General features: G+C 36.5%; 1 protein-coding gene across 5 annotated transcripts in view; it reads left to right on the top strand.

Annotated features, from left to right (window-relative positions):
- Positions 1 to 13,614, top strand: part of HTT (huntingtin) — an 80,760-nt gene that overhangs the window by 15,405 nt on the left and 51,741 nt on the right. The window contains exons 9-21 of one of the 5 annotated variants that reach the window (XM_064653360.1): positions 357 to 561; positions 1,415 to 1,462; positions 4,713 to 4,793; positions 5,183 to 5,691; positions 7,355 to 7,478; positions 7,757 to 7,875; positions 8,792 to 8,903; positions 9,442 to 9,582; positions 10,227 to 10,385; positions 10,480 to 10,577; positions 11,526 to 11,665; positions 12,494 to 12,557; positions 12,964 to 13,064. In XM_064653360.1, coding sequence (XP_064509430.1) covers positions 357 to 561; positions 1,415 to 1,462; positions 4,713 to 4,793; positions 5,183 to 5,691; positions 7,355 to 7,478; positions 7,757 to 7,875; positions 8,792 to 8,903; positions 9,442 to 9,582; positions 10,227 to 10,385; positions 10,480 to 10,577; positions 11,526 to 11,665; positions 12,494 to 12,557; positions 12,964 to 13,064 — 1,901 coding nt within the window. The remainder of the gene's footprint in view (positions 1 to 356; positions 562 to 1,414; positions 1,463 to 4,712; positions 4,794 to 5,182; positions 5,692 to 7,354; positions 7,479 to 7,756; positions 7,876 to 8,791; positions 8,904 to 9,441; positions 9,583 to 10,226; positions 10,386 to 10,479; positions 10,578 to 11,525; positions 11,666 to 12,493; positions 12,558 to 12,963; positions 13,065 to 13,614) is intronic. The other 4 variants (XM_064653362.1, XM_064653361.1, XM_064653365.1 and 1 more) reach the window with 4 other exon arrangements.

Genomic DNA, 13,614 nt, shown 5'->3' with positions numbered 1-13,614 from the left:
GGTAAATGATAGTTGATCCAGTGACTGGAGTTATTGATAAGTAATGACGAGAAATCCCAGAAAAGTGAATCAACAGTACCTGTTAGCTGCTCCCAAAGGAGCTAGGAGGTTATTGTGGTGCTCTTTGATGCGATTCTTCCTTCTGTAACAGTAAAAAGAAACAATGGACTTCTACCAAAAAGCCAGTTAAATGGCTACAATTGATTGACATTCTCTCCTTGGAAGAGTATGGTGAAGATCAGATATAGCAAACATCAGTTATTTTTAAGGCACCACTGAAATGTAATGTTGTAGCTGACAAGACATGTAGTGTGCTGTGTCTTCATAATTTACTTCAGTACTTTGTTGCATTTTAGGTTTATGAATTGACTCTGCATTACACCCAACATCAGGACCATAATGTTGTGACTGGAGCTTTAGAATTACTACAGCAGCTCTTTAGAACTCCCCCACCTGAACTCCTCCATGCTCTGACCACCTCAGGGGGCATTGCTCAGGTCAGTGTATCCAAAGATGAGCCTGCCAGCAGGAGCCGCAGTGGGAGCATAGTGGAACTTATAGGTAAGCTATATTTTTGGTAATTTGAGTAAAAGGAGATGAACATGCATCATCAACTCTAGTTCTCAGTGTTAGCCAAAAGCATGAAGGATAAAATGAAATGTATGAAGTTATGCATGGCTTTCTTTTTTCCTGAGGTACAGTAAGTATTTTTTCCCTCCTTCCTTAAACTGAGTTCATTGAGTAATAACAAACTTCAGAGGTTTCTTTAATTTGTGTTGATTTTTTTTTGTTACACAAAACAAGTTAAATATGGTGACAGATTTTTTTCATCCACAAAATTAGTGTTGTTCTTACCAGTCATGTGACAACTGCGATTCATTGAAGCTGACCTAATCAGAATTTATATTAACTGAGAGCTCCTTGTCAAATACCAAAACCAGCATGAAATGAAAGCATAACTTAAGTTTATTAATAACTATTAAAATCAGCTATCAGCTTTCTTGTCTGTGAAGTGCATGTTCTTAAAATTCTCTTAACTGCTACTTACTTGTTTCAAAAGAATCAGTCTCTGATTGGATTTCTGTAGGGACTTCTGTATTGAACTAACAGATCATTCAACACTGCTGCTACTGAAAGGTAAATTATTAGCTGGAAGCAATCATAGCAGGGAAATTTAGAACATGTTTTTAAAAGCAAACTTTGCTCAAGTGGCATAGAAAATTCAAAGTAATTTGATGGCAAATGGTCAAAAAACCTTGGACTTCAAAAGCAAAAAAATTGCCATTTCTTCCTGGCTTTGGGTTTTGGTTTTTGTTTGTTTTTTTTTTTCCTTCCCATTTGTGGCTATTAGAATTCCTTCATGATTTCAGCAGCTCTGTCTTTGCCCTGATGTGTTACTTTCTGTGATTTGCAGCTGGAGGGGGGTCTTCATGCAGCCCTGTTCTTGCAAGAAAGCATAAAGGTGATTATTTTCAAAAACAAATCTTTAATTGCATTCCTTCCTGATTTTTTGAGGGTTGTTGTTTTTTTTCTTCCCCCTCCTCACTTCATTGTCTTGCTGAACTTGGGTCTTCATTCACAACTACCTTTGTTATCAGCTGAGCTTAATCACTGTAAATATGAAAAGAATACTGATGCAATTTCTGATATTGCAATCAAGATATTCTAAAATTATTTAAAGCAGTATAATTTTATTTTTGCTGTAGTTCACCATCGAAGTTATGGTGATGATTATTGGTGTAGTTTTCACTTCTAAAGAGCACATGGAAAAAATAAACTCTCTGAACAGGGCATGCTTCTTTTTGATGGTAATATTTAATCTTTAATGTAACTCACAAAATACTTAACCTTCCTGGTTTTGTTAGGCTTGCTTTCTTTTTTCCTCTGTAATTCACTAATGCATGTGTATGTTTGCATGCTTTTTAATTTCTTGTTCTTGATGATTAATTCTATACATCTTTTGTCTTGCTGTGTATATTTTAATTTTTTTTCTTCAATAGGTAATTCATTTAGCAGAATTTTAAAGAATACAATTTGCTCTGAAGTATTCTTTTCCCAGTTTGTGCATGACAGTACTTCATATTTAGTTATATGCTCACACTTTGATTAAAACCAGTCATATTACTATGACAGAACCAGTCTAGATACAGCTGAGTGACACCTGCATTAGATGAGCAAAATGTTGCTACTGCATTGAAAATATGTGTGTGAGTGTAGTGCAGTCACTGCAAGCGTTGGTAAGCAGAGAGATGTGCAATGCTGAAAAGAAAAACTTCGAGCAAAAATAGTTTAAGACAAAATCAGATTATATGAACTTGAAGGACCATTATAGCTTATACTTTTTCCAAGTATGTCCTTCCATCTCAGTGGGCAAGGAATGTCATAATGCTTGAAGTACCTTACCTGTATGCTGTAAGAATATACCTAGATGTGAAATAGTGGCCAAAGCTGAACAAAATAATGCCTATGAAGGTAATGGTAGTTTAGAAATGAGAGGCTGAAAGAATGGGTGTTCTGAAAGTAGATATTGCTGCAGCATCCAAAGGTGAGACACAGTGTAACAAATCAGAATAACACCACATAACATTTGTAAATGAAAAATGGTAAATCATCATTTTGATACTTTGACTTGTTAGTAGTGTTCTGTGTAACTTTGAAGTTTTAATAACAGTGTAAATTCAGTTTAAGTACTTGTTAAAACACTAATCTTTGCTTCACTCAGTGGGAAAACGTGTGAGTCATCAGCTTTTATCCTTTCTGAAGATTATGGTATGAAGATTTTGTGGTCTGAAGCAGTGGCATAAACAAATTTGAAGAAATCTCTTAATGATTTTGTGCTTTGTTCAGATTTAATTTTGAATTGTGAATCTTTCGTTTTCTGCTGCTCTCCACTGTAGAATGGAGGGAAAATCCAAGCCTATACCCAGTTCCTCCTTGAAGTCATTTTACAGTCTACTGTCATATAGAGTAGTAGTCAATGAGTGAGACTTCTCAAGCTGTAATACTCCTTTATGTGTAGGGGTGTAAAGTGAGGCTGATCTATAGAAATCTGTGTGTTCCACATCTTTGCAATCTTACTGTGTCAGACCAACTTCACTTCTGAGCAGCTGCCCTCTATTGGTTTGTTTATGTTTCAGCTTCAGAAGATTATTTGCAAAAAAGGCTGAAAACTCCTTTTGAAATGAAAGCCTATGTTCTGCAACTTAGGACTGATTTCTATTTTTTTTTTTAATCAAATAGTGGAAAAGTATGCTGCTGCTTGTGTTATATACTCAGTTAAACATACAAAACCTAATGTGCCTAATGACTGTTTTTCAGTGTCCTTCCTCTTTCACTTACTTTTAGAGGTGGTCAGCTGTGGAAAGCAGAAGAATATCCTGGTTTGTTTCAGTGAAATGGATGTAAATGTGAGAAATAATAGAGAAGAATATATTATATTTCATAGTTTTTGTTGGGAACTCTTAGCGTAATTTTACTCATTCTGTCATAGGAGTATGTAGTTCTCAATTACCATTATTTTACAGACAATGTGTATGGAAATGCTATGTTACTTTTCTGCCTTACTTACAGGTTTGAGTAGCATAAACCATTCATTTTGGAGGAAGATAATTCTACAGTGGTACTGCTATGTATGAAAGCAGTTGTGAAAGAGAAATTCATTCAAAAGCCTGTTAATACTTTTTTTGCCTCCTGATAATTTGAATGAGGTGCAAAAGAATTCACCTAAAGTTATCCAAACATCAGTATCTTGCATGGCGAATCTTAGACTACCAGTGCAGTATATTCAAAATGGCAAACCAGTCCTATCTCAGAGCATTTATTGTGAGTCCCCTTGTCTCAGTGAGTGACTTACAACATCCAGAAGGATGGGCTCAGCAGCTCCCTCTGCACTCTATGTCCTGTCCCATTGACAGACTTTTCAGTGCAGTTGTGTCCTTGGTTGGCTTCCAGACAGTTGTGCATCTGCAGGTATCTTTCTCTTTCCACTGCCTGTAATTTAAATAGATAATGCTCTGTGAGCAAGAGAACTCTGTGGTGATCATGTTATAAGTGGTTCTCAAGTTTCTTATGGCAGAAGCCTCTCTGAAGATTTTTTGCCTTAGTAATCCTTGGTTCTTAATGGCTGTTGTCCATGGTTCATCACCCTGTCCCACTTATGTTGTCTTGTGCTTTTGGTCTGCACTGCTCTTCCCCCTAGGCATTTTCCATTCTGTTATAATTGGAGTTCCAAACCCCAAACTGCAAGCAGTCTTTGATAATTTTCTTAGCCTTAAGGAGGAAGAGGTTATTTGTTCTATTGCTTGTGGTGCTTTTATGTCCATCTGAGTTGAGGGCAGACATCCAGATGCCAGGTATCCAGTCCTTAATAATATGACATACTTGATGAAATTAGTTGGATCTTAAATATAGTCCACAAAAACAAACTAGAATTAATAAGGTTGTAGATAGTTTTCTGAATGGTTACACTGTTAGATAAAACTGATCTGTTTCCTTGTCACTGCTGTTTCTTTCCTGATCAGATAGTGAGGGACTGGATGTTCACTTTCTTCATTCCTTTATTTTTTCCATCTATTACCTGTCATGGCTATGAAAAATTATTTGAACAAACTTTTTAAAAAATAGATTTCACATCTAAATGTCTGCAACTCTTCAGCATTTCAAACTGACTATAATTTTGGAAAACTAAATTTTTTTCCTATATCACTTCTCAGGTAAAATACTTCTTGGTGAAGAAGAAGGTTTGGATGATGACTCTGAAACCCGATCTGATGTCAGCACTGCATCATTTACAGGTACCTGCCTTTCTCTTTAGCAGTGCAGTTAACAAATACATTCTTTTACTGCTCTATGTGAAATATATATATAAATGATGTGTTATGGTGATAAGGAAGTGGATGGGCACTCAACAGACATGCTCACAAAACTGAAACTGTAAATACTGCTGAGTATAAAACATACTTACCTAATGAAGTTGACTGCATTTTTTTTTGATGGAGAGACTGTCAATATTCAGTCACTGGTATAGATGGAGTGGCATCTTACAGATGCTTGTTTCCCTACCTGTAGTTTAGCTGTTTAGTTGCATGTTTTCCTTAGCCTAGTTTAATATGTGACTTAGTGTGTGGTGTCCATATCAAGAGTTTAAACACTTGATTGACTCATTAATGTCTGTGTTTTGCAGCCTCTGTGAAGGGTGAGATAACCAGTGAACTGGCTTCTTCTTCAGGTGTGTCGACAGCGGGGTCAGTGGGGAGTTCAGCTGCTGACCCTACAGGACATGATATCATTACTGAGCAGCCACGTTCTCAGCACACGCTGCAGTCAGACTCTGTAGACCTGGCAAGCTGTGATTTAACAAGTACAGCTACTGAAGGGGAAGAAGATGAAGTGCTGAGTCGAAGCTCCAGCCAAATCAGTGCTGTCCAGTCAGATGCCACTATGGATTTGAATGATGGTACACAGGCTTCCTCACCAATTAGTGATAGCTCTCAGACTACTACAGAAGGTCCAGACTCTGCTGTAACCCCTTCGGACAGTTCTGAAATTGTAAGTGTGCAACGGGCAGAGGGGGGATCTCCTTCTACTGAGGGGCCCGACATGTCTCAGAGCTCTTCTGTGGAGGGCCAAGACTTGGATTCGTCTCCTTACTCGTCTTCTACTTTTCAATCCTCAGCTAGTAACAGTGGAAAGGTCAGCAGCTCACACCTCTATTGGAGAGCTTGACCTCCTTTTAACACTTTCACTTCAGCAATAATAAAAACTAGAAAGCTGTAATCAGTGTGCTCACTGGGCAGGTTGTGTGAAGGCATTAACAGATTCACTGAAAGAATGGCTGTATCAAAGTCTGGACATAAATATATTCTCTTAGTAGCATATCATTCATTTTGTGTATATATATATATATTAATAATTGTTTTGGTGCAGGAGGATTAATGGAAGTGTTAAAGGGTGAACAGTCTATTTGGAATGATAAAAGAATATTTTTGGAACCTACTGCTTCACACTGCCTTCTGCCTGTGCTTTTTCAGTTGGCAACACAACTCATCTTTTTTCCTTTTTATTCCATCTTAAGGATTTCTCCTATAATGGACCAATACTGCATGATTTACTAATATAACAGTTACATATCTAATAAACACCTGAAACGTGCATACAGTATAGCTATTTTAAGACATTTGTCTCTCTTGGGCAAGTATATTTTGAGGTTGTAATAAAAACAGCAACAATACAATTACTGGGAGCCAGAGCAGAAAATGCAAAAAGGGGGAAAACTTGAATTTCGTAAGCTTTTTTCAAACACTGTCAAACTTTTGGCTTAAGTTTTCTGAAAGTAACTTCGGAAGAGTAATAATCTCTTACCACTACAAAAGAATAGTAAATTTGTAATTATGATAAGCAAATACTTCTGCACATCTGAGGATTCAAGAACCAAAGGAGTGATGATAATTGCTTTCTGAATTAAATTAAGGCGATGCAGAGGCCAAAGTGAGTAAACATTTATTGACAAGGTCTGTTTATTGGCAAGATACATTTCTTGCAAATCCTTTGTCAGACTATGTCAGTTTGCATACTGTTTGCAAGCAGTAATTACAAGTAAAATTATTTTTTCGTAATTGACAGGAGTTGTACCCAGTCTCAAGCTTTTTAATGAACAATTTCTAAGTGCTTATGAAGTCAGGGAGTAACTGAAGTATCTTCCCTTCTGATAGACTTAGTCAAATGTTTTTGGTTTTTTTTTGTAATTGTACTGTATTTTATCATTATTATTAATTTTATAGTTATTAATTTTTATGGTTATCATTCCATATACCTACAACCTATATAATGCCTTGGTACCAAGGGTCAAACTTTTCCAGGAGTGTCCATTTAAGTAGTCTCTAGTTTAGAATAGTTAAAATACATTTAAACTTATTTGTCCTTTTTTGTTCTAAACAGTTTGACTTCACATATCCAGGACAAGTGAGATTATAGGAGCGTTTGACAGCAAGGGACAAGTTCAGTTTGTGGCAGTAAAGGGGTTGGTTGTGATTTGTAGCTGCTGAGATAGAGATGTTTGGGGTGAGGGAGCAAGGAGAGCTGCAGGGGAGCAATGCACCAGGTGTTCCACTTTCTCACTGTTACCAGCCAAGTTCATGGTTCAGCCAGGAGACTGTCACATGAACTGTGGCTTCCAACAGCCCCAAGGCTGGAGGAGGAGGGAGGTGCTTTGGGGCTTGCACACAGCTTTACACTAATACTTATCAGGCTTATATTTGCTTTCAAATTATTTCTAGATTACTAGCACTGCATGTTTGAGATTTAATACTGTGTGTTAAGCTAAGTTATTTAAAGTCCTGTCTTTGCATTTGTGTAGGTTTTAGAGGGTGCTGAAGGACAGTATTCTGGAATGCAGATTGGGCAGCTACAGGATGAGGAAGATGAAGCTGCAAATATTCTCCAGGATGATTCATCAGAGTCTTTCAGGAATTCTTCTCTTGGTATGTTGATAAATATGGGGGTGGGGCAGACTGGTGACACCATTAAGACAGATGTACAGGTGCATCTGCACTTCCAAGGGAGTGAAGACTCACGTAATGGATATAAAAACCAAATAACTAGATTGAAATACATTCTGTATTTTACATTTCAACACTTGTAATGAATCACTTGTTTTGATCACTGCTAATTTATTTTTCATGTTTGTATAATTAAGTTTAATTAAAGTGCTTTTAGTTTGCATCTGAAATGGTATTCCATGAATTGCCTTTTTTTAAAGCTCTTCAGCAGCCTCACCTGTTGAAAACCATGAGCCATAGCAGACAGCCTTCTGATAGCAGTGTAGACAGATTTACATCAAAAGAAGATGCAGCAGAAGCTGGTGATCATGAAAACAAGGTGAGAAATAGTCACAGTGGTCAGTTTTAAAGTTTAGAACAACTAAGTTAAAAAAAAATAATTAAAAATTACAGTTACGAAAGTAGATTAGTGGTGTATGGGGGTAGCCTGTATATGTGATGTACTTCATTATAGGTCAAAGTAACTAAGGTTATTTAGTGAATCCAAGTTATAACCTGAATTCCATTTAACATATGGTGAATACACAAGTGTCAATATCTTTAATGCAATCACCAGCAAAGCCATAGCAGAGCATACACTGCTGAGAACCCTTTTTGTCTGCCTGTGCATTAGTAGGCTACGCTGATACTTTATTACTCAAATACCTTTGTGCTGGTTTCTAGCTGTGTAGATAACTTTGTTATCTCCTCAGAAGTATGTCTTAGTCTTTGAGCCTTGTGCCATTCTAACCACAGGTTTCCTCTTCACATTTTTTTCACTTTACCTTTGGACTTGGTTCTGAGCTGGGGCAAAAGGAGTTTCATTTGTGACAGGTGGAGTTAGGTCAGCTTGGACTGCTGTGAAATTCTAAATGTTAAACTACAGAAGGTGGTCAGCCTTCTTTGAAACAACTTTGCAATTAATTGCTTTTCATGTGAAGTTTCCAAAGATCATAGTTTGGTGACAAAAAGTGGTTTATCAGGCTCTTCACATGCAAACAGCAAATCTAGGTAGTTCAGAAAAATCTGTAGAATAATCTGTAGTAAAATTGAACCGGTTCTGATACAGGATATAAACTTCTCCAAAGCATTATATTTTAAGGCCTTCTTTTGGAACATATATTAAACACATTTTGTATTGCAACCCATATACATTTGAGGATGTGCAGTGTTTCTAAATCTTGTTGTGCTTAATATTTTATTTAAATTGAAGATTAATTTTTCTGTAATAAAAAATTGTGCTTTGCCTTCAATAGCCCTCCAGGGTAAAGGGAGACATAGGGCACTACACGGATGGAGACTCTGCTCCTTTAGTGCACTGTGTCAGACTGCTGTCAGCTTCTTTCCTACTTACTGGGGAGAAAGGAGGTAAGTTTGTCTTCAAGGTTCCTTGGTTCATTGTATCTCTCAATGTACAATGTTGGAAATGTGATCAGTTTGCTCTGTCTTGTTTCTCCCTTTATTGGAAATTTTTTGGGGTGGGGTTTTTCTGTGATAGTCCCTAAGCACCACATCTACATGTTTTTTAGATACCTCCAAGGATGAGGGTGACTTTCCTGTCATTATATATGACTGATCTAAGATGTTTGTTCTTTTTCCCTTTTCTAAACTGTTACTTGCTCATGTGTTCTGATAATGTAGTGTTTTTGGAAGGAAGTGAGTTAGAGGTATGTTACAACTGTATATGAAAATTTCAAATATATTCCTAATACAGAGTATTTGAGAGAAAAAGAAAGCAGCCATATATCACTGCTGCCTCTGATAAACTGGAACTGTTGGCCCTGCCTTCATATTTTTGTCCAGGCTAAGCTGTTTATTTTACACAGTGTTATTAATTTAACTAAAAACAATTCAGGAAGCTTTTAAATACCCTCCTTTTATTTTTTTTGAAATTTCTTCTCCACAGCTTTAGTTCCTGACAGAGATGTAAGGGTGAGTGTAAAAGCCCTGGCAGTGAGTTGTGTTGGAGCAGCTGTTGCCCTTCACCCTGAGTCTTTCTTCAGCAAACTGTATAAAACACCCCTGGAAGCAATGGGAGAAGAGTATGGTATGTTGCAGTTCACATATTTCATTTTGATAGTGTGTTTGGGTTTTCAAGTAAGTCAGGCAGCATCTCTGCTGAAAACTCCGAACCCAGTTTAGTATTTGTGAACAAACATTGCATGAATTGGAATGAATGTGCTGTCTGTGTTAGTGACATATGTGGTGAGGTACTTTTTTTATAGTTAAAGTTTCAGTGGATGGGCTTCTGACAAGTTGAAGTTCAGTACAATTGCTATACAGAAGTGCTTTGTTTGATTTACAGATGGTTTCTTCTAATTTATTTCAGTCCATCTTATAGATGGTTTCTAAGCCACTAGGTAACTTTTACAAATGATCAGCAGGGACCTGGAGTGTGCAGCAGGTTTAGTATATTGACCAAAATGCTTCTCAGATTTCTGCAGAGCATTTTATGTATGATTGAAATAAATCAGTAGTGTTTTTATATATATGATCATTGATCTGAACAATGTGAATGATCTGTAAATTGAATGCATGAGCTCTCAGAAAGGTTGAACTAAGATGGATGTATTTTGAATATGCTGACATTGGTTATCTAATACTTGAGACCTCCACTAAAACATTTCTAGGGATCAGTTAAGTCCAATACTAGTATTTTTAAAATAAAGTAGTTGTAACTTACTTTCTTAGAGGAGCAGTATGTATCGGATATTCTGAACTACATTGACCATGGAGATCCCCAGATTAGAGGAGCTACTGCCATTCTGTGTGGAACAATTGTCAACTCCATTCTAATCAAATCCCGCTTTGATGTGGAAAAATGGCTAATAAATGTCAGAAGCTCAACAGGTAACAATTTATTTTAAGGGTGTCTTTTTTTCTCTTAATGCAGCATTGCAGTGTTTCATTGCTCTAAATTCTTTTTTTTTTGTTGTTTTGTTAGGAAATCTCTTTTCCTTGGTAGACTGCATACCTCTGTTACAGAAAACTTTGAAAGATGAGTCCTCTGTTACGTGCAAACTGGCTTGTACAGCTGTGAGGGTAAGCAATAGTAATTTATTTACACCACCACAGATCACAGAGATATGATACATTACTAGGTCCAGGGGAATTAATTCGTCAAGGAGAGGCACAGGCTGACTTGACTGTATTGCAACTTAAAGGCCAGTGAGGTAAAGCATAGCTTTTAGTAAAATGTAGATAGTTTGTGTATGGAAAGTATGATTTTATATGCAAGGAGGAGGGGTTTGTGATACAGCCGAGGGAAGGAAATTCAGTTAGTTAAATGCAACTTTTTAACCTTCTGTTCAGCAATCTTCATGTTTGTGTGTGGTGGTTGCATGGGTGATTACACTTAGGATTATGGCTTTTTAGAAGACTTCACCAAAATTGTTGAGTTCAGGCAACTTACATTAGTCAACTTTGGCTCTTTATTTCAACATATAATGTATCTTGACTTTATACCTTTTGGCAGAAATGTTCTAAGTCTTTTGGGTTGTTGATCCTCAAACAAGAATGTACATTTTGTGTAGTTAAATAAAACATAGAAGTGTGGTGTTCTGTAACTTTTTCCAAAGGTCACACATTGTGCCTATAGTTTAACAGACATTAAAATGAAGAGGTATGACTTTTGCAAAAACTTTGGAAATCAGAACCAGCTGTCTAAAAATACCCTGTGGAAATTAGGAGACTGTTTTTAAACAGATGAGAATATAGTGATTGTGATGTTTAAGCCCAATGAGTTTTAGACCTTACTCTTTGGGGGATTGTCCTCTGATTTGTGAGGCTTGCATTGCTCTCCAGGGTTTAATTTCAGGTTTTAGCAGTTCACATGGACTAGTAGTCTGGCCTTGCAAGTACCTGGCTCTGGTACTTTCTCCTAGCTCTTTTTAGTATTCTAAATGAAACAGGGGTTTTTTTGATCACTTTCATACTTCTATTCCGAGAACCTCTTCTGTAATGTAACTGAAAGTTGTGTTTTCTTTTCAGCATTGCATCATGAGCTTATGTAGTAGCAGTTACAGTGAACTAGGTTTACAATTGATTGTTGACCTCCTTACCCTGAAGAACAGCTCGTATTGGTTAGTAAGGACGGAACTTCTGGAAACACTTGCAGAGGTAGATTTTCGGTAAGTGTTTATATTTTTCCATGGGTGTAGTAGCTGAAGTGTGGAGATGTATGGGGAACTGGAACCATAATGGAGCAGTTTCTTCTGGTGCATTAATTGGTTTCATAAAACTAGTTCAGACCAGTCAGTCGTATATGGAATGTATGAATTCCTTTGTCAGGTTACTGTTGGCTTCTCAACGAAGCCCAATCCTACTAACACTGTGTAGGTTGTTTCTGGTTCATTGGTCTATTGTATCAAGTCTTCTATAAATGTGTGATCAGAGGGGGACCATATCATCTGGAAACTAATTTGGATTTCATGGCCAGGTGTGTGTGTTTTTAAAGAGCAAGTCTCTGACTTGTTCTCCATTTTCAGCTCTCTTCAGTTCCTCAGTTTCTGTTACACTGAAATGAAGGTGACTTGATTTCCTTTTTTTGCATTCCCTCATTCTCTACGGGTTCTTCCAAGCTGAAAGAAAAAGATGTTTATATGAAAATTCTTCAAGTTATCCTTAGTTGTACAAAATCGGACTCTTTCTGAGTAGTCATGTTTTTGGGATGTGTGACCATGTTTTCAAAATAGTCTGATTATTCTATGCATGGGAAAAAATGAAATCACAATGTGTAAATAATGTTTTTTTTTACAGAAGGATTACTTTTCTTTAGTTATACTCGCCAGAGAGTAGTTTAGCACATAGCTTACCTTTTAGGTAGCAAAAAGTGTTTACTACTTATATTCTCCCTGCGGGGGTATTCTTAAAAATAAACAAAAAGAACCCTCAGAGCTTTAAATGGAGAAATAATATGTAATGTTAACTAATGTACTCTAAATTCTATTTTATCATAGGCTAGTCAGCTTCTTGGAAGGAAGAACTGAGAGCTTGCACAGAGGTACTCATCATTATACTGGTGTAAGTAAATTATTCAATCACTATATTGTATTTCTGGATTAAGGTACCAGTGCAATGTCTTCACTTTTTTTTTAAATTCTGTCAACACTGATAGTTGTTGTAAGTTTGTTTTGTGTAAATAGACATGTGTTCCAAAACTTGTTACAATTGGGAGTATACTTCACTATGGAGATTGAAGTGTCTTAGTGTTCTCTGGGGGGGGATGTTTTGTGGTTTGTTTTTTTTAACTTAAAAAAATTTGGCGTTTATGTAGTTAGGTACTGTGCTTGGCAATGTTAAGGTAGAGATCTTACAAGTCTTACAAACTTCTATGACAGATGAAATCTCACTTGTTAATTCTCTTTTAGCAATGTGGTCAAATGATGAAAATGTTCAATTAACTTTAGTGTGTCAACTTATTTTTTAGCTATTAAAACTTCAGGAGAGAGTACTTGATAATGTTGTAATATGTCTGCTTGGAGATGAAGATCCAAGAGTGAGACATGTGGCTGCAGCTTCATTAATGAGGTATATATGATGTTTTTATTTATAGAAAAAAAAAGTTGTTAGGAAAGATATTTGCTTACTAATATATACCTGTAATGAAAATAATTCCTTAGGTGGTTTTTATATATATATATATATACATACATACATGCTTACATACATATATATATTTGTTTAAAGGAGAGATGGGAGACACATCCATCTTTATGGTTCCTGAAATATGCGTCATTTTGGCTCATGAGGCAATTGTAATTTGCTTTCCATTATCATTACAATTACATTTAACTATTACATTCTGAGGGTCACTTTCTGTTTCAATTTGACTTCAAGATGTTTTTCTGCATGCTGAAGTGGTTTATTCAGTATCCTGACAGTAGCTGATGGACTTGAAATGTTTGGTTTTACAGAGTTGTCCAAACTCCCAACCATTGTAATTTACACACAGTCACAAGCAGCGTATCCTAAAACTTTTGTGCTCACTGATTATAGTGCAGTAGCAAATTTTGTTTAAAAAGCAGCTGTTTGCTGGAACCTACTATGATTACAGTTGCTATACACATAAATGCACCAA

The sequence above is a fragment of the Pseudopipra pipra genome, chromosome 4 (genome assembly GCF_036250125.1).
Source record: "Pseudopipra pipra isolate bDixPip1 chromosome 4, bDixPip1.hap1, whole genome shotgun sequence".
In the NCBI taxonomy this organism is placed as follows: Eukaryota; Metazoa; Chordata; class Aves; order Passeriformes; family Pipridae; genus Pseudopipra; species Pseudopipra pipra.
The sequence above is the reverse complement of the archived record's forward strand: the minus strand, read 5'-3'. Positions and strand labels throughout refer to the sequence as shown.